Source organism: Engraulis encrasicolus, chromosome 12 (genome assembly GCF_034702125.1).
Source record: "Engraulis encrasicolus isolate BLACKSEA-1 chromosome 12, IST_EnEncr_1.0, whole genome shotgun sequence".
NCBI classification, from domain to species: Eukaryota; Metazoa; Chordata; class Actinopteri; order Clupeiformes; family Engraulidae; genus Engraulis; species Engraulis encrasicolus.
In genome coordinates, this window is record NC_085868.1 from 40,695,859 (window position 1) to 40,717,460 (window position 21,602).

The following is a 21,602-nucleotide window of genomic DNA, read 5'->3' on the forward strand; positions in this document are numbered from 1 at the left end:
AGTCGACTTAAAAGCAAAACACCATCTCGAAGATGAAATGAAAGTTGTTGTGAATGGTTTCAAGCTTACCTTCCGAATTGGGACGACTCTCTTGTCTCACTCCATATGCCTCCTTCCCACGTTTCTACTTCACCACACAGAAGTGTCGATAACAGCCATTACTGTGTCATTCTACTACAGTCTCTACATCAGTGATTCTCAACCTATTTTGAATAAATGCTCCCTGGACCTCACCATAAGCATCCCAACACCCCTGACCCCACCAACGCCCCCCTTAGTATTAAACAATAAAATGGACTAAGATCCCCCCCATTGCAACTAAGCACTGCACCCTCTCAGCTGTATCCTCCTTTTCAGCGCCCTCTAGGCCTAGGGCTACCCAACGCTCCCTGGGGGCTGTGGAGCCCTTCTTGAGAAACACTACTATACTTGGATGGAACAAGGGTCGTTTTTGCTGTATAATCGCAAACTGATATTTTTCCTAATGCTACACAATTGACATTTCTTCCAATCTCTCATTAGTGAAGTGCATTTCTAGGAGTACCCATGTTGCCTTGTGCGTTCTTTTCGAACTGCTGTGATTTAGTCTGGCGTTTGCCGCCAGACAAGTGCATTTCAACCTTGAAGGTGAAAACACATTACTGTGAAAAATGAATGATATCACAAATTAACATAATAACTAATTAATATTCTGATTAAAATACCACATACGATCTTAAAGTGTATTAAATATCCACAGGGTTTGATGGTCCCCAAGTCTCTTAGACTTAATCATGGACATCTAAACAGAGAAGCAGTTTACAGTCACACCTTGTTCTATTCAGCACAAACAACTGTGCAGCCATCGTGTAGTGATGAACAGTTTATGCCCACCGTATAATATCCCTGTACACGCAAAGTCTATAAGCCCAGCAAAAAAGTTGTGTTTTTCAAAATGGGATCCCAGGCCAAAAGAGGTTGGGAGCCACTGCATTAGTGCATCCATTAGGTGCACATTTATTAAAAGCAATAAACAATCCAGTCGTCTGACAGGCAGACAGGCAGACAGAAGCCACCCACGAGGCAAACACACACTCAATAGACACACATACTTCTCATGTCTCTGTGTCCTCACAAGCACAGAGGATCGAGATCAGCTACAACTCTCTACCACTATCCCTCTCTCTCTCTCTCTCTCTCTCTCTCTCTCTCTCTCTCTCTCTCTCTCTCTCTCTCTCTCTCTCTCTCTCTCTCTCTCTCTCTCTCTCTCTCTCTCTCTCTCTCTCTCTCTGTTGGTTTCCTCTTGTAGTTCTTGGCTGTTATTGCGCACGTGTGCACGTGTGTCTTCTTGTGCATCCATACATCAATAGGATTATGCAAAATCTACCAGGCCTGTCATAAAGCTTAGCTGAGGTATGCAGTATGTTGCAAGTTATTAAAACATCAAAAGCTGCCTAGAAGTCATTTCGTGACATTACACAATATTATCCAAGAGCATAAATTGGAGAGATGTGTCTGAGTTCTTTGTGACCAGCAGCAGCGGGTATCTTTGGAGGAAGAACCCCAGAGTATTTGCATAGAGTTAGTTGGCTTTGTAACATTACACAATATTACACAATAGAGCGGCAGATGATTGACATGCCCTGTGAGTTCCTCTCCTTCCCAATTTTGGCCTCTAGAATCCTCCTACATTCTTAACCCCTTCCAGACAAGCACCTCTGGCAGGGGGGGGGGGAGAGAGAGAGAGAGAGAGAGAGAGAGAGAGAGAGAGAGAGAGAGAGAGAGAGAGAGAGAGAGAGAGAGAGAGGTTTAAGAACCAGTGGAGCCTTGTGTGCCATTGTTGGAATTATTTTTGGAATTTGCCCGTGGAAAAACAATATTTACACCTCTCTCTCTCTCTCTCTCTCTCTCTCTCTCTCTCTTTCTCTCTATCTCTCTCTCTCTCTCTCTCTCTCTCTCTCTCTCTATTCATCTCTCTTCTCTCTCTCCCTCTCTTGTTTCCTGTGTTTATCTCCCTCTCTCTTTCTCTTTCTCTCTTTCTCTCTCTCTCTCTCTCTCTCTCTCTCGCTATTCATCTAATCATCTCTTCTCTCTCCCTCTCTTGTTTCCTGTGTTTATCTCCCTCTCTCTTTCTCTTTCTCTCTTTCTCTCTCTCTCTCTCTCTCTCTCCCTCTCCCTCCCTCTCTCTCTCCACCCTCTCTTATCTCACTCACAAACGGACGTCAGCATACCTGACACCTGGGAGATGGCATCCATCACTGAAGCACGCTGCCTCAGCCTGCCTTGAGTTGGCTGCCACAGACAGCCACACAGTCCCCTGGCTGGCCTGGGCAGAAGGGCCTGTTGCTGTCCTCCCATCCCATCTCCATCTCATCCCCATTCCACATATTGCATCCCTATCGCCATCGCCATCTGTTCTGGCCGTGTTGACACTCTGCGGGAATGTTTTCGTCCCACTGCACAAAGACAAGAGGGGCCTTTTCCTAAAACACGCAGCGTGCACGCATCAGGCAGGAGGGGGGAGGTGGGGTGGGGTGGTGTGCGGTGGAGGCGGATCTGTGAGCAGGGCAGATGTCATAGATGGATTAGCGTCGGTGATGGTCACCGTGGAGTGAAGTGAAGTGTCGCTCCGATGCGTCAAGAGTTCCCTGAGCCTGCCTCTCACCTGCGCCAGGTATGCAACCACAGCTTGAAGCCCCTCTCATAGAGGACTGAGAGGACACGAAAGAGAGACAGACAGACAGACAGACAGAGAGCGAGAGACAGGGGAGAGAGGGAGAGAAAGGAAAAGAGACAGACAGACAGACAGACAGACAGAGAGCGAGAGATAGGGGAGAGAGGGAGAGAAAGGAAGAGAGACAGACAGACAGACAGAGAGCGAGAGACAGGGGAGAGAGGGAGAGAAAGGAAGAGAGAGAGAGACAGACAGACAGACAGAGAGCGAGAGACAGGGGAGATATAGAGAGAAAGGAAGAGAGACAGACAGACAGACAGACAGAGAGCGAGAGAGACAGGGGAGATATAGAGAGAAAGGTAGAGAGACAGACAGACAGAGAGCGAGAGACAGGGGAGATATAGAGAGAAAGGAAGAGAGACGGAAGAATAATGAAAGAGATGATGAAGAGATGAGATGATTGATAGTGAGAGAGAGTGAGAAATAGAAGGAGAGATAGAAGAGAAAGAGAAGAAGGAAAGGAGATGGGGAATGATGGATGGGGGGCAGAGGGGCGGTGATGGATAGTGAGAGGGAGAAAGTAAAAGAGAGAGATAGAAGGGTAGGTAGAGATATATACAGAAAAAAGAAAGAGGAGAAGAGAAGGAATGATGGATAGTGGGGGGATAGAGAGAGGGGGGAAGAGAGAGAGAGAAAGAGAGATGGAAACTAAAGAGAGAGATACAGAAAAAGAAAGGAGGAGAGAAGGAATAATGGATAGTGAGGGATAGAGAGAGGGGGTAGAGAGAGAGAGAGATGGAAAGAGAGAGAGAGATGGAAAGAGAGAGATACAGAAAAAGAAAGAGTAGGAGAGAAGGAATAATGGACAGTGGGGGATAGAGAGAACGGGTAGGGAGAGAGAGAGAGAGAGATGGAAAGAGAGAGAGAGATGGAAAGAGAGAGAGAGGTGATAATTCAGCACACCTGTCAGGTGCAGCCGTTCCTTCACCACTGCAGCCTCCACCCCCTTCACCCTTTACCCTCCATAAGATCAACAAGCCAGCACTCTGTTCGCTAATCTGACAGATTCTCCCCCCATGCCTTTGTTAATGACTCAGTGTGTTTCAAAGTAGTACTTGAAAAAAGCTCAAGCCGTTTTTGCTGCGAGTTTTAATGGGTTAGACTCTCGGGCACGCGTGCACGCACGCACGTGCACACACACACACACACGCACACACGCACACACATACACACACACACACACACACACACACACACACACACACACACACACACACACACACACACACACACACGCACACACGCACACACACACACCCCTGAGGCACCACATTTTTCACTCCCCTGGTGAAAGAATTTTTAAGCAGAAACACGGCGCTTAGATTTCCTCCTTGTAAAATGCCTTTGTTTCACATGAAGTCCTCTTTCGTATTTTTTTTTTTCAGGGGTAGAGAGACTGTGTCCTTTGTAACAGGATTATGAAAGTTAGAGTTTAAGTTTAGAGGTTTTTAAAGGATAGGCAATCTTCACAGCCGGGCTGTAGAGAAATTCAACCTCAAATAAAAATTAAAATAAGATGTATAAATGTTGCCTTGTGTAGAATGTTGTGATGATTAAGCAGTCGGCCAGGTGCTGTTAGCTGTTTGTGTCTGTCAGCAGCTGTTGTGTTCTTTACATTTCCCATATTTGTGTGTGTGTGTGTGTGTGTGTGTGTGTGTGTGTGTGTGTGTGTGTGTGTGTGTGTGTGTGTGTGTGTGTGTGTGTGTGTGTGTGTGTGTGTGTGTGTGTGTGTGTGTGTGTGTGTGTGTGTGCATGAAAGGTCAACCAGACCTCAGAACTAGCAAGAGCTATAGGCAAAAGATGCTGAACAGCTAAATATTTCTCTTTGAGATGTTTGGAATAGATTGGACTAGTGTATACAGTATGTTTGGTGGCTGAACACACCAACAGCAAGTTTACAGCACTCAACAAATATGCATGCAGAGCAAACATAAATCTTTCTCGAGCTTAACTATCCATGCATGCAAAGAAAAAATACCCAAGGGCTCTCCTGTGATGATTCATTGTTGAAAACGGTAAAGAAAATAAGTTAATCGAACACATGCCGTGTTTTTCGGGGGCTTTAGAAAGGTAACTGAGCAATGTAATCTGATTTGTTGCCACTACATCAGGCCTGGCCCCATTTGACCCTGGCTTTCATGCACAGGCTTTTGAGTTGGCTGGCTTAATGCCCTCTTTCGCCAGGTGTGTTTCCATTTATTCAATTTGGCCCGTTTCCCTATCTCCCCAACTGCCCTCGGTGGAAAGGTGTAATCTAAACTCCAGTGAAACCCAACACGAGACCCTTTTTTATAACTCAACATTGACCAGTCATCAGACATTTTACTTGAAGTTGGCATATTTCCCGAAGAGGAAAGGGGAAAAAAATGGCTGATAAAGGCTGTCTGAGATCCCTTGATGTCTGGCAACAGACAAATGGAATTTTCGAAAGGTATCGTGCCAGCTGATTGTTGAAACTTCTCTTCATCTCTCTCTCTCTATTTCTCCCTCTCCCCTCTCTCTCTCTCTCTCTCGCTCTCTCGCTCTCTTGCCTTCATGCCTGAAGGTTAACAAGCCTGACGTTTTTTTTATGATTTCGCTTGTTTGTAATTGTTGTTGAACAAAAGTAAGAATGCTCTGCTGTTTTCCTTGTTGGATGCCAGTTCAGGATTTTGTGGTTGGGCGTTTGTCTTAGTCTGACTCATGCCTTTTGTGTGATATACCTCGTCTCGCAGGTACTGGCACGGCGATAGCTTGCCTTTCGACGGGCCCGGCGGCATTCTGGCACACGCGTTCTTTCCCAGAACGCACCGGCAGGGTGACATCCACTTCGACTACGATGAGACCTGGACCGTGGGCAACAACATGGGTACGTTTCAGAAGCAGCTCAACTCAAACACAAACGCTTTTGCACACCGGTGTAGTTGGACAGATTCGTAGGGTAATATTCCCAGTGAGGATGTCATTCAAGTGTAAAAAGGTCCCGCACACTGTCCATTCCGCCAGCAGAACGTTTCCGTCATCCAACCCTCTTCAGGTGATGTTATAATTTTACCTTAAGAAGGTCGGATGACTGAAACATTATGTTCAAATTTTCTGGTGGAATGCACAGAATGCGAGACGTTTTTCACACGTAGCCTCTTACTGCAGATGGGGTCGCCGGCGGGCCTATTCACTATTTGCCGAAAATACTCAACTACATCGTAAAAACATTGCTATGACATTACCCAGAGAAGATTAAGACACAGCCATTACAATTTTGGTGACTGTAAGGTTAGAACATAGGCTCTGCGCTAAGGGTTTACGCTTCAGAATCAGAATTTGGCCTTGGCCGTGACTGTTAACTATTGCACAGGAGACCTTCGTTTGATTCAGACCTGGTCCATTTCCCAATCCTACCCCACTCCTCTTTCCCTCTCGTTTCCCATTACCATGTCACACTGCATAAAATCCCCTAAAAAGTCTTGACTATTTGGCAAGTTTAATTGACGAAGAACACAAGAAGATGAACACAACAAGAGGATGTGCCTTGATTGAGCTTCCCATGTCAGGCACACTTTCAACTATAGTCTCTTGTTGCGTCACAAAAAAAAAATATTGGGACAGTGGATGACCGATCTTGTCAGTAGTTCAGGAGTGTGATGGCAGTTTGTGGGAGAGAACTGTCGAATAGACCAGTACCCAACCTTTTTCTTCAGGGACCCATGTTTTTACCATTGTAAGCTTTGGTGACCCAACCGCGCGAGCGCCCGCACGACAGGGAGTCACATGATACCCTCTTTTTTATTTTATTCCTTTATTTGTCTTTGGTCAAATATAGAATAAATGTTTACATTTAAATTTTAAATAAATATTTTAATAAATGCTTTGTCATTTACATTTTTTTCAACATCGGCTATTTAAGGTCATTTAAACCCCTTAAAATCAAGAAGGCTTGGCGACCCTCTGTGGATCTTTGGCGACCCATAGGTTGGGTCCCGACCCATAGGTTGGGAACCACTGGAATAGACCCCAAAAGTATACAAATGTAAATGTTTGCAAATGGGAGGGTGTTTGGAACAAATTCGTCCTCCTGTAGTTGTTCTGCAGCGTAATGTGAAGTATCTGGTGGAGATGCAGGGCGGACATGTGAAAGCGCTCTCGGAAGAGGCGTAGCTGCTGCTGAAAGAGGCTGAGGGAGGGGAGAGAAGCAGGTCCGTCGGCAGGGGGACAAAGGGGTATGTTGTCCTGGGCCCAGAGATAGGGGGCCCAGAATTGGGTTCCCCATGCATTGTATGTATTCGGTAGGGGGCCCTTTCAGATGACTTTGTCCCGGGCCCAGGAGAAGCTGTCAGCGTCCCTGGAGAGAAGGCAAGGGAAGACCGAAACTCAAAACTGCTGTGAAGTTTAAGTATCTGGTGGAAAGTGTCTTAATAACGACGGATAATGGGGTTGGGTTGGTAGTCTGTCTGAGGTCTGGAGCTGAAACTGACAGAAAGCGATGAAGTGTTTTGATGAAGGCGGTAATTTTCCCCCGGGCTTTTCATCTGACAACAGCCAAGCAGATTAACACCTCATTACAACCCCAATCCCTCTTTGAAACCTTCACCAGCCACTTCTTCTGGAGCTCAGTCAGATGTGGGTTTTTTTTTATCTGATGATGCCCATACCCGCCACACTCACAGCAAAGTTTTACAGCATGTGTTAAAAATGGCAGTGATGAATAAATAGCTTTCTTTAGGTTGACAGATGTTGAATATTAAAAATGGGGCTCCACCTCACGCCTGACAAGGACCTGGGAGGGAGGGATAAATGGGCTGAGGGGATATACGTAGTTATTTTATCCATCACAGATTCCCCCTACACTGTAGTTTTACAAGACTAAAATATGGCGTACAGTAAGGGTGAATCCCCTTACACCCCTTAGCCCTACGCCGATCCCCTTTGCCTCCGTTTTGCGCGTTCCACGTGTAGGTGTAGTGGCATCCCGATTCACGTTCAGACAGATGGGTAGGGGTTCAGCGAAGGGCTTTCATCCCCTCCGCACGGACATTTTCAGATACCTCACTCCACGGACGGAGGGCTTCGACAGATTTCCCTGAATGCATTGCGATTGCATTTAAAAATGGGTGGCAAACCGCGGCATCCACAACAGCACAAGAGATTAAGTATTTTCGCCGCAATTGTCGGTTTTAAAGTGGTAATAATTATTCCTTTGTACTATGTTTAACATTGTCCTAATGTGTGATGGCCCTTTTCTTTGTGAAACTCACATGAAAAAAATCACTATTAACGTCCACCTAATGCATGGAATTAGTGACAGCTGTGAGTGTCTTTCCATGATTGCTGCAGGGGCATCCCAACCCATAGGGGTTGCGTTTCAAGTCCTACACCTTGCGGCTTTGTTTGAAAGCACGAGGGGCAAGAGGAAGGCAAAGGGGTAGGGGTGGAGATTAGTAATGGGAAAGGCCCTAAGTGTGCCTCTACATACCCCTTTCTGCATGCTTGTCATGCGCTGCTGGCCATGGATGTGTGTCACATGTTAATTTACTGTGAAATTTTAAAGTTGTACAGTGGTGCATGTGTTGTATGACACAGGTGCTTCGAAAGTATACTTTTTCCTTACTATATGCATGCAGTGTTGATGTCCAATAGTAATTTTTAAACAACATTGTTATTATGACTACCAAATATGCCCCAAAATACCCTTTCAATCAAGAATGAAGAGACATTGACAAATACATTTGACCTTACTTGATTGTAAGGTTTATTTAAGTTTAATTTTGTTTTAGTATTATAAAAACACCATGCTTATGTTGTCTTATTTTTTTTTCATTTTTGTTTAGTTTGTCTTGACTAGTTTAGTTTGTCTTGACTAGGGTTGTAAATCACAGCATCCATGACGGTACGATACATTATCGATTCTTAAAGCAGGGATTTGATTATTTTCGATACTTAGCAATTTTCCATGATACGATACGATTCAATTCTTCCAATTACTTTTTCACTTCTATTATGTTATGGAGCTAGGGCATTGGACAGGGGCCAACAATTCGATTTCTTTCAATACTTAAGAATGCCCTACGATACGATGCAATACCCCCACGGTACGTTACAATACCCCCACGATATGATACGATACCCCCACTGTACGATGCAATACCCCTAGTCTTGACTCCAAATGTGCATGGTTTTATTTTGTGTCTGTGTGTGTGTGTTTGTGGTTTGTGAAGCACACTGGGTTGCCTTTCTGTGTATGGAATGGGCTATACAATTACAAATAAATGTGACCTGAGTTGACTTGGCTAATGTTGTATCCCTCTCCTGTCCTCTCTCCTCTCTCCTGTCCTCTCTCCTGTATCCTCTCTCCCATCTCCTGTCCTCTCTCTCCTCTCCTGTCCTCTCTCCTGTCCTCTCTCCCCTCTCCTCTCTCCTGTCCTCTCTCCTGTATCCTCTCTCCCATCTCCTGTCCTCTCTCTCCTCTCCTGTCCTCTCTCCTGTCCTCTCTCCCCTCTCCTGTCCTCTCTCTCCCCTCTCCTGTCCTCTCTCCTCTCTCCTGTCCTCTCTCTCCTCTCCTGTCCTCTCTCTCCTCTCCTGTCCTCTCTCCCCTCTCCTGTCCTCTCTCCTCTCTCCTGTCCTCTCTCCTGTATCCTCTCTCCCATCTCCTGTCCTCTCTCTCCTCTCCTGTCCTCTCTCCTGTCCTCTCTCCCCTCTCCTGTCCTCTCTCCTGTCCTCTCTCCTGTCCTCTCTCCCCTCTCCTGTCCTCTCTCCTGTCCTCTCTCTCCCCTCTCCTGTCCTCTCTCCTGTCCTCTCTCTCCCATCTCCTGTCCTCTCTCTCCCCTCTCCTGTCCTCTCTCCCCTCTCCTGTCCTCTCTCCTGCCCCCTCTCCTGTCCTCTCTCTCCTCTCTCCTCTCTCCTGTCCTCTCTCTCCTCTCTCCTGTCCTCTCTCCCCTCTCCTGTGTCCCCTCTTTCCACTCCTGTCCTCTCTCCCCTCTCCTGTCCTCTCTCCTGTCCTCTCTCTCCTATCCTGTATCCTCTCTCTCCTCTCCTGTCCTCTCTCCTGTCCTCTCTCCTCTCCTGTCCTCTCTCCCCTCTCCTGTCCTCTCTCCTGTCCTCTCTCTCCTCTCCTGTCCTCTCTCCCCTCTCCTGTCCTCTCTCCCCTCTCCTGTCCTCTCTCCTGTCCTCTCTCTCCTCTCCTGTCCTCTCTCCCATCTCCTGTCCTCTATCTCCTCTCCTGTCCTCTCTCTCCTCTCCTGTATCCTCTCTCCCCTCTCCTGTCCTCTCTCTCCTCTCCTGTCCTCTCTCCCCTCTCCTGTCCTCTCTCCTGTCCTCTCTCTCCCCTCTCCTGTCCTCTCTCCCCTCTCCTGTCCTCTCTCCCCTCTCCTGTCCTCTCTCCTGTCCTCTCTCTCCTCTCCTGTCCTCTCTCCTGTCCTCTCTCTCCTATCCTGTATCCTCTCTCTCCTCTCCTGTCCTCTCTCCTGTCCTCTCTCTCCTATCCTGTATCCTCTCTCTCCTCTCCTGTCCTCTCTCCTGTCCTCTCTCCTCTCCTGTCCTCTCTCTCCTCTCCTGTCCTCTCTCCCCTCTCCTGTCCTCTCTCTCCCCTCTCCTGTCCTCTCTCTCCCCTCTCCTGTCCTCTCTCCTCTCCTCTCCTGTATCCTCTCTCCTCTCTCCTGTCCTCTCTCTCCTCTCCTGTCCTCTCTCCCCTCTCCTGTCCTCTCTCACCTCTCCTGTCCTCTCTCCCATCTCCTGTCCTCTCTCCCCTCTCCTGTCCTCTCTCTCCCCTCTCCTGTCCTCTCTCCCCTCTCCTGTCCTCTCTCCCCTCTCCTGTCCTCTCTCTCCTCTCCTGTCCTCTCTCTCCTATCCTGTATCCTCTCTCTCCTCTCCTGTCCTCTCTCCTGTCCTCTCTCTCCTCTCCTGTCCTCTCTCTCCTCTCTCCTGTCCTCTCTCCCCTCTCCTGTCCTCTCTCCTGTCCTCTCTCTCCTCTCCTGTATCCTCTCTCCCCTCTCCTGTCCTCTCTCTCCCCTCTCCTGTCCTCTCTCCAGAGTTCCTACCCCCACACACAGAGGTGGGGTGTCACTAACAAAAGGGAATTGTCACTAACAAAAGGGACTTGAGTTGTCTGCCTTCTTCCTGCAATTTGCCACCTTTCTCCGGCCACAATTACTCTCTGATCTTTTGGAAGTCAGGATGTATGCAACTCATCATTATCCATTTGTCACAGAGAATGAAATGTTTGACTTCTTCCCCCATCTCCACAGGTACGGACCTGCTGCAGGTGGCTGCCCATGAGCTGGGCCACGTGCTGGGCCTGCAGCACTCGCTGGTGCCCGGCTCCATCATGTCCCCCTACTACAGCTTCTCCTACCCGCTGCGGCTCAGTGAGGACGACAAGAGGGGCATCCAGTACCTCTACGGAGCCAAGGCACCTCCACCTCCGCCTCCTCCTCCTCCACCTCCTCCTCCTCCTCCTCCTCCTCCTCCTCCTCCTCCTCCTCCACCACCACCTCCCCCTCCTCCACCTCCTCCTCGTCACCCACCACCGGAGAGACCTCCACCCCCGGAAAGACCTACCATTTACGAGACCAACGAGATCGAGCCCACTGTGGTAGGTTATTTTCACCCGTCTTTCACGCGGTGCATACCTGGCTTTGCATGGGGTCGATCTTGAAATGCATTGTGTGTTGGTTTGGTTGCGTCCGTTGCCTACTAGCTGAGAAATGTTGCCATGTCAGGTCTGTTGCCAAAGTGTTGGGAAATGTTCAATTTGAGAGGCAGTGATTGATCTTTCTGGAGACAATGGGATTAACGCAACACCTTACAGTAAAGCAACACTACGTAATTCTTGTACCTTAAATTCCTGTTTCCAAAATCACCTCACAGTGAAGGCTTTTGTGAGCTATGAATGCCAGTTCATTTGAAGTGGAGTAGTGTGCTGTTTCTGCGTGCTATGCGGTCTCTGTGTAGTTTGAATGAGAGACATTCCATTTCCGATCTGTGACTAAAGAGGAAAAGTGTTCGTTTGTGGAAATAAGTTTATTTTATACCTCCCATTGACAATTAATAATTGAGTTTCACCTTTGTCTTCTTCTTCCAGCCTTTCTCTTAGTCTGGTGATGTTACTTCTAGTCCCAAGCCAGCAAGTATTGAATCGTAGGATTCAATTATATGCTAGATTGGAGGTAAAAAAAATGTGTTGTCAGAATCAGAGAACGCCTGAGATAGGCAGTGGGCCAAGAATCATAGCTCATCTAGAAAATGAGTTTCGTTGTGACCGTTTAGTGGCAACTTCAAAACATGTTTTCTTGATCAATTTGGGGGTGCTGAATCCAAATCTGCCTGTTGCCACGGCGTCAGCCTGCACATTTGGCCACCACAAGGGGCGCTATATTCATTTTGCTTATTAATGGGTAGAAACAGAGTTTTAGAGTTTTCCTTCCTGTTCAGTAATAACATTTTACAGATTGCTTTGTAACAACATTTTCCATGAAGTTTTGGACCATTTCTTTACTTCAAGCCATGTTTTTCTCCAAACATGACAGTTGATTGGTTGAATTATAGAACAACATGCATTGCATATACATTACAATCTAGACTCAAGATGGAAGAAAATACTAAAATATGACTGTGATGCAGTATATTCTGTGCGCGTCATCATGGCTCCCTATGCGGGCGCCATTGAACATTTGGAACGCCATGCCCTCTTTGAAACTTTCATATCCCTTGCCAGTATTAATTATGGACTTTATTAACGGCGACGTGAAAGTTTACACGTTTGCAATGTGTTTCATGCCTTGTGATCTAGCATATGGATGCATACATTAGAGTCACAAACGCTATATTCATATTCAAACATTTCACGCACGCATCCACACATTCTTAGTTAGAACTATTGTACTACTCCCCTACAAAGGAAAAAATAACTCAACTGATCAAACTGTGCAACTGAGAGAAGTGACTTCCAAGTTTTTTGTATAATCCTGATAATTTATTTGAGTTCCGACACAGTAGTAGACGTACAGTAGTTGCTGTTGCCCCTTGTACTGCTGCAGAGATCTGAATTACTATTTTCTCAATTGAATAATTATGAATAATAATTATAATAAAAAGACCACGGCTATAAGATTATTTGGTAAAATGGGCTCTGCATGGAATAATGCTGACATATTGATACAATTGACAGTATGCAGGCCTATTGATACCAAAATTGACCTGTGTCCCATAGTTGGCGCACTATTACTGGATATTCCATCTTGTATCTATCATTCTTGTGTCAAAGGGTCACGTAAAGACAACATGCAATAACTGACGTGGTGATTACTTGTTTTGTGCTCATAGTTATGACAAGCCATAATCTTCTAACCCTCTACTGCACTACATTGCCCTCTGGCAACCCAATGTTTTTTAAAGCCTCATGTCCAGTGTGTGTCTCTTTACATTATCAAAACCAATCAGAATGTTAGAAAAGACATGAAAGAACAATTTAGAGTGGTTTGGATGACACTATGTTGTAGTATTTGAAGGCGGGACTTCCTCTTGGGGTGCGAAGGACACAAGATCTTTCGCATTATTAGTGTAACTAAACATGATAAAATCATGAAATAAAAAATACTTTTATGTGCACAAGGCTGTATAGAAGACTCTTATCAGGTTTTAAAAAGGGTTTCCCTTTGTGATTGTTTGTCTTTGCGTTGCCTCAATGCAACTTTTTTGTGTGGCTTTGTTATTATTGTTTTGTTTGTGTGTGGTTGTGTAACCACATCATCACATATATTTTATCCAGTAAAGACAAAAACTAAATGTTCTGAAAGTATATTTTACATATCTGATATCTTATAATTTATACACATTTTGACAAACAAAATGAATGTAATAATGCTTTACGGATGAGCGCATCAGGATCTGTATGCTAGAGAAATTTCATCTGAAGTTAGGTAGGACAGCAATGTCAGTGATGAACATCTAAATGTAGAAGAGAGGGAGTAAATATGGGTGAGAATTGCCGTATCCAGCTTCAAACTCAGACCACCTGGGTACTACAATAGTGGTACTGGGTAGGAGCCTACCTAAAGAATCAGACTCATTGACAAAGTCAAAGCACACTAGCTGTTGTCTCTATATATTATAGTCTCTTTCTACAGGATGTCAGTCAACTCTGCCTTCCTGCTTGGGAAGCACAATTTGCGCTTTACACACCCACGGTGTTCCCCACGCAACTCCCGCCATACTTCATTTATTCTAGGCTTCACTCATAACTAGGGTCCTGAGTCCAGGGCCGGCCCAAGCCTTTATGGGGCCTTAAGCAAAATTTCATCTGGGGGCCCCTACCACCACCTACTCATCATCAGATGCTTTGTAAGCTTCATTTACTTGCACAAGTGAGGGTTAGGAGCTAAGGACATACAGTAGGCAGGCTGTCTGTAGATCATGTGCCCATTATGCACTGCACTTCTTGGAGCAAAATTTCCCAGAAAGCCATTTATCACAAAGGAATATCTTATTTTCACTTCAAAACTATTACTTTTAGTTATATTCTGCATTTATTGTAGGGTTTGTACAATTAAGTGTGGTACATGAAAAAGGACGTTGTATCCACCATCATTGAGGTGTCCCCCGATATACAGCATAATGGCTCCTGTTTCCATCGAGGCTCAGAAAGAAATTTAGGACTAGGGAATATAGTATAGAGTTCATTTCTTCCTGGAACTTTGCTGCCCAGGGTGGGCTGGTGGCAGGGCCCTAAGCCATTGAATAGTTTGCTTATGCCTCGGGCCAGCTCTGCCTGAGTCCTATAGATTAGGCCTATCCTTGTAGTCACTTGCACGGAATTATGGCTCACATGTAGTGGAGGTGTCTCCAATGGGCGTATCTAAAAGCAATCCCACTTCTGACACCAGCAAATGGGGATAACTTTGCTTGTCCAGCTTCAAACACAGGCCCTCGGGGTGCCAAATGTGCAATATGACCACCACACCAAGCAGCCAGTCTCATTAACATGACATTTAGGGCACACACACACAAACCTAGTAATGATCATTCCATCACTGTGCACCTCTGTTTTACGTGAGGTAATTGCGTGTTTTGTTCAATTTAAACTGAATAAAAATAAGAATATTGGGCCTACAAGATAAATAATCCAAAAAAATAAAATATATTTTATCAATAAAATGTCTCAAAATGAACTTAAAAAATCATGCATAGCCATATTTTTTTAATTTATTTTTGCTTCAACAAGGAATGCACAATTTCGTTGTGCTTGTCACAATGACAAATAAAAGATATTGTATTGTATTGTATTGTATATTGTGTGCAGTAGAGGGCTAATTATCAGTTATGTCAAGCAATGTATGTTGAGTTCAAATTAATTGTTAACCTGTGGTACTTTTGTTGCCATGCCATCTTCTTATTTTACAACATCAAAAAACTTTTCACAAAGTATGTTTAATAGAATATACACATTAACTTCATCCTTTTTTCATAATATGAAATACACAGTAGCTGCAGTGATTTCAAGCAGTTCATTCACCTACCACATGGTGGCGCTATGCCTAACTGCCATTACACACAGAGAGAAATGTTGGTAGGCATAATACACAGTAATCTGTGAAGTTTCACACTTGTGAAGCACTCCAAAAAGAGTTGGTGACACATTTCCTGTTGAATGGCCAATTTTAATTAAATTCCCACATTACCAAATGTCGCTATTTCAACCTTTGTTTTTTAAATCAATGTGCAACTTTTGACGATGGCAACACCTAGAATATTGATTTATGTACTATCAAGTACTTATATCAGCAAAAACCAAGTTGCCACCTGATCACTCCGACGAACCTGCAAGATAGGATTTCTGGCCCACTGCCTGAGAGGTAAAACTTAATCCTGTAAGTCAAAGGGAAGTTGGCAAATGAGATCATGTCCCGAAATGGTGTAATGTGGCTTTAGGGACTGTACGTTATTTACCGGGGGGGGAGGGCTGGTGCGCTGGAAGTCCGGTCAAAAAAAAAAATCATGGCCCCCCCCTCCACCTCAATTTTTTTCGCCATGGCCCTCCCCCCACTTCAATTTTGTTTTCCCATGGCCCTCCCCCTACAGGTAAAAAAAATAATATGTAAAATTGGTAGATGAACAACCATCATGAGAACAGTCAGAGTAGCCTACATCAAGGGCGGTTGTCTGCACTATTATGTGCTATCGATATCAGTGGATACCTAAGAGAAGCCGCAAGAATCTACCTCTGCGGCTGCATGGGATGCCTTTTAACTCCACTGTCACCAAGACAAATTGCCTTCACTATTTTTTTTACGTGTTAAGTAATAATAATAATAATAATAATAATAATAATAATAATAATAATAATAATGATAATAAAAACTTCCATTTCAATACCAATGTCCGAGGTGTTACTACTACAAAGTGGAGAGAGTTTCCCCACCGCAGCTTCAATATGTCCCTGCTCGACAAGCAGTGCCTTTCACAAGGTAGCCTACGTTTTACATGTTCAGCACAGTAGCGAAGCCAGGGACGCAGGAACTGGTTTTGACCAAGGGGTGTTGTGAAAAAAAAAAACTGTTTTTTAGATGCAATTTCCTGCGTTCTAATCAATTTTAGGGTGAGGAATGGCGAATCACATCTGAATAACTTCCTCATGTTTTATGTAGCCTAAACAAGGATGGCTAGATTTAACTTTTTTTTTCTTTAACATCTCACTTTGACACTATTAAGTTCTTCTTGCGGAAGTGAAACGCGCACCTGATGTGGAGGTGAGGGCGTGTTCAAGAGCAAGTCGCGCTGCCTTGACAGTTTGTCTCTTCAGCATGGGCAGTGTGCAATGTGTGAAATTAGAAGAAATGCTTTGACTAGGCTATGCGATGCACTCGTGAGAGGTGACCGGGCTTTCAAATAATTTAGATTTTCTTGCAATTGCGACTGTGGATCAGGTGCATCTCGATCAGGACCCCTGTCCTGTGTCTCCCAGACCGCGCATAAAAGCACGCACGCACACACACAGGCATAGCTCTACCTTCCCGAATGTAATTACACTCTGACGGCCAAAGAGTTCGGGATGTGATCGGAGCAAGAAGTAGGCTGAGCGCCAAAGCAGGAGAGTGAGAAAGCCACCTTTAGTTTGCATTTAACGTAGGCCATTAAGACGCATTAATAGGTGGTGGCGGTGCTATGGTGGTCAAATCAGCAGCAAGAGGCAAAAGGAACAAATTGCCGAAACAGAACCAGTACAACATTCCAAAACATCCAACAATAGCACAGCCATTACACACCGCGGCAATTCAACTTTGACAACTGTGATGATAGACAAGCCAGACACACCATCGGCTGTGCTCTCCTTCAGATTCACCCCATAGCCAACTCAGAGGCTAAGCTAGACTACTTCACCAGCAACAGGCAAGACCTAGCATACCAATACACGCTTCTACGAATCCAATCTCCACAGCAAGAAACAAAAGTCACTTCTTACCTGACACGATGCACAACTTTGGTGACATTCCCTTCTCCCGTCACGCTTTAAATGTAGGCTACATAATTCCTTGCTTAGTTGGTCCGTTTTTGTTCACCAAAGTGATGAGACTTCTCTTCACAACAAGTTAGCTCCTCCAATGGTTTCAAGACCTTATGATGCATGGCCAACACATCGCCGTTAATACCACATTTATTACTACCTTGACACCACAAGCTAAACAAAACAAACTCGCGTCACTGCACCGTTCTACCAAAGTACGTCTAGGCCGAAGGTCTAGGCCTAGGTACTGTTCTTTCCGGTCTGGTTGGGGTCTAAAAGTTCTTTGAACACAAATAAAGCACACGGCGGTGCCAATAAATAAAATGGCTTACCAGAGGCTGTGACCACCAGTTGACTACAACACCTCTCCAAAATTCCTCTGGAAATGCCCATCCAATTCGTTGTCAAAACTTCCCAAACTGTTTAGCCCATATAGTTCACATCAGCCAGTTTGATATTTGCTCACGGGCATTTTCTATGATGCTCAATGTTCCTCCGTAGCACTAGCAATCCTACAGTGAAAGAGAGTCAGCGCGGGCAATCTAGCTGCACCTGATAGTTTTTTGACTACAGATACACGCTTCAGTGCTATAGTAGGCCTATGCACCGGGACCTTGCATCGCAAAGCGATGTGTTTCAGAGCACGTTTTATTATTGTTTAAAAAATAAAAATAAAATAAAATAAAATAAAATAAATTCGTTTTTTTCCCATGGCCCTCCCCCTAACTCCGATTTTTTTTGCCATGGCCCTCCCCTCCACCTCGTTTTTTTTCATCATGGCCCTCCCCCCCCTACGCACCAGCCCTCCCCCCCCGGTAAATTACGAACAGTCCCTTAAGATCTTCTTTCTCAGGCATCCTATCCTATCTTTACTGTAAGAACTTCCTCAGGCATCCTATCACTCCCTCTGTTATGTGCAGTGTTGCCAGATTGGGCGGTTGCCCGCCCAATTGGGCTACTTGGGATGGCCGCCTGCGGGTAAAAACGGAAAAAAATGGCCATTTGGCGGTTTTTTAAGCCGTTTTGTGCCTATAGAAACCAATGCAATTTGTTGAAATTGGGCAGAATTTAGCTAATTTTGGCTGTTTTTGAGAACCTTTTGGGCGGGTTTTGGTCAGACAAATCTGGCAACGCTGGTTATGTTTCCCTTGGGAATAAATGAGGACCATGGAAACCTTGATCTCTAAAGCAAATACTGTACTGTTGCAAACTCTGTAACTGTAGCTCAGTAAGAGAATCGTTTTCAACAGCTTCTCTACAAACAGCTTAAAGGGCTTACAATTGTGTACTTAGACAGTTTGTGATAGAGGAAGAAAACTCTGGACTCCCTAGTAGTCTGTGTCATCCTTTTTTGAACATTCAGCTAAAATTCCCAGAGGCATCAGGACATGCAAGGATGGATGGTTGTGCTCATTCATCCATGTCTGGTGAATGTGGGTGGAAATGTATACAACAGATCTGGCCAAAACAAACCGTTCGTAGATTGACTAAGCTCGAGCAGCCATGTAACAAATGTGGGAGCGAGCAGATAGCAAAATCCCCAATTCAGGACTTTTAAAAAAGATGTTTGTGGTGCTGAATGTCATCTAAGAGGATATCTCGCAGGCCTGCTGTCTTCCTCTTGACACGCATTCTCACATCCTTTCCCCCCCCTTTCTTCCCTCTCCCAATGATCTTCTCTTAACCCTTTCCTATCCGTCTTCTGTTCTCTCCATTTTCCCTCCTTTTTCTGTTTCCTCTTTTTTGCTGCTACTTTCTTCTACTTGTCTGTCATCTCTTTATATCCTTTATATCCATCTCTTTATATTCTTTTTTCCACCACCCCCCACTCTCCTTGCTGAGTTTTTTTTCAATATTGTCTACCTCCTGGTTTTCCCCCTCATCTTCTTCTTCTTCTTTTTCTTCTTCTTTTTCTTCTTCTTCTTCTTCTTCTTCTTCTTCTTCTTCTTCTTCTTCTTCTTCTTCTTCTTCTTCTCCACCTCCTCCTCCTTCCGTGTCTGTTTCTCTTTGTCAGCCTGATCCCTGTCAAACAAGCTTTGATGCGGTGTCTGTGATCCGGGGGGAGCTTTTCTTCTTCAAGTCGGGCTACGTCTGGCGCATCCGCGACGGCCACCTGCAGCAGGGATACCCAGCGCAGGCCTCCCGCCACTGGAGAGGCATCCCGGACCGCATCGACGCCACCTTCGAGGACAAGACCGGCAACATCTGGTTCTTCCAAGGTGAGTTGACGGACAGGATGGATGGATGGATGGATGGATGGATGGATGGATGATGGACAAATGAATGGACAGATAGATGGATGTTACTCCCAATCAGTTAAGCCTAATCACTTGACTTCAAACATGATGATCCAAGATGGATGGATGGATGGATAGATGGACTGATTCTATATACCAGACGGATGTTAGTCAAAATCTGTCAAGCCTATTCACTTGACTTCAAACATGATCAGAGGTGTCAAAAGTAAAAGTAAAAGTACTTTTGTGGTGTAATTACAACACTAGCACATGGCATTACATAGCTGTTACACCATTTACTCCATTGTAACTAATGGGATAGATAGACTGTGTTGTTACTGAAAAACACTGAAAACCTAACAAGGACCCACCACACCCTTGATCCAACCAGCTGATCGCAAGACGAGTACCCAGGTCTACTGTTTAATCAGATAAGTTACTTCTGTGGGAGGGAAACTGTGTTTCTTTTTTTTACTTTTACTTTTACTTTTGACACCTCTGAACATGATGACATGGTCTACAGAGCTACAACTATGGGACTCAGAAGTCTACTACTGTATGTGAGTGAATGAGATGAACAATATCTCAATTAGTTGATGGATGGATGGATGGAAGTATTGAATGGATGTATGTATGGATGGATGGATGGATGGATGGAAGTATTGAATGGATGTATGTACGGATGGATGAACAGACACATAGTTAGACATAGTTACTTACAACCTAGTCTACGTAGTTGCTTACATCCCTTGATGTACTTAGTTACTTACATCCCTTGTCTATGGGCAGCACGATGGCATGCAAAGTTTAAGATTAAAAAAAAACTTTGTGAAAGAGTTGCCAAAGTCATGTCTATTAATTGATTTGGCTTAACATCCCATAGTCAGATATAGACAGACTACACAGTCTCACCCCAAGTAGTAAATTTTTGACTACTCAATTTTTGACACCCCAAGACTGCAATTTTTGACGTCTTGGGTATTCCTTCCACGTCACATTTTGACTATGTCCTCAAAGGCGCCCCCTTGTGGCAGCATAACGTCATTGAGGTTAGGTTTAGGAATAGGTTTAGGGTTAGGCCACATAGTCAAAATGTGACGTGGAAGGAATACCCAAGACGTCAAAAATTGCCGTCTGGTCCAAGGTAGTCAGAAATTGACTACTTGGGGTGAGACTGCGTTGAGACAGATGGATGGATGACTGGTTGGATGTATTGAAAGAGGGATGGATAGATGGATACAGGGATGGATGGATGAACAGATTGATAGATTGATAGATGGATTATACTCACAGGCAGATTGAAGACAAGTCACTTGGCTTGACTAGACACAATAATCTAGAAATCTACAAAAAATGAGGTGATAAAACTTATCAACATCTTCACAGAAACAAAATCTTGCAGTCTTATATCAGATGTTGCTTGCAACCAGGAGGGAGAGCAGATGTGAGGTTGAGTTTACAGGGGAAGGGGACGCAGAGGGAGTACTTGGGGCCAGACTCACAGTTGGCGTGTTGTGGTCACAAGTACACACGTCAAGGCCATGCTAGCCTAGCTTGGCTGTTTGTTGTTTTGGGGACCCTGGTATTTTCCATCAGCACATTTTGTAACCTTCCGCCAACACACACATGCGCACGCACGCACACACACACACACACACAAGCACACATGTGGGGCTGGGGACAAATGCACACACACACACACAAGTGCACACACACATACACACACACAAGCATGCACACTTGTGGACACACACACACACACACACACTGGCACGGAGAGAGACATAAACACACACACACACACACACGCACGGACAATTTGTCAAACAAACAGGAACATAATCAGGCCACACTACAGGAGCTCCACAACTAATAACTTTTCCAATCCAAATTCAAACAGATGTTTTCATCGTTTATTGAAAGAAGATTTGATTTGAAAAAGATAGACAAAATAACATACAAGATCCTGTTGATACTATTTGGCCCCCAGGAGACAAGTCAATACAATACACACTGTAAAAAAATGCAGCATTACAGTAATTCAACACTCAGAGAGTACCCTGGGACCAAATGCATTCTAGAAGATGTTAAATCGACTCTCTAAGTGCTAAATTAACACTACAGAAATGGCTGTGTATTACTAACACTGATCAGGGAAATGTAGTGCTTTAGTGATGTGTTT

At 44.8% G+C, this 21,602-nt stretch overlaps 1 protein-coding gene across 1 annotated transcript in view; it reads left to right on the forward strand.

Annotated features, from left to right (window-relative positions):
• Positions 1–21,602, forward strand: part of mmp11b (matrix metallopeptidase 11b) — a 58,928-nt gene that overhangs the window by 30,246 nt on the left and 7,080 nt on the right. The window contains exons 4-6 of the mRNA XM_063212201.1: positions 5,428–5,561; positions 10,930–11,276; positions 19,198–19,402. Coding sequence (XP_063068271.1) covers positions 5,428–5,561; positions 10,930–11,276; positions 19,198–19,402 — 686 coding nt within the window. The remainder of the gene's footprint in view (positions 1–5,427; positions 5,562–10,929; positions 11,277–19,197; positions 19,403–21,602) is intronic.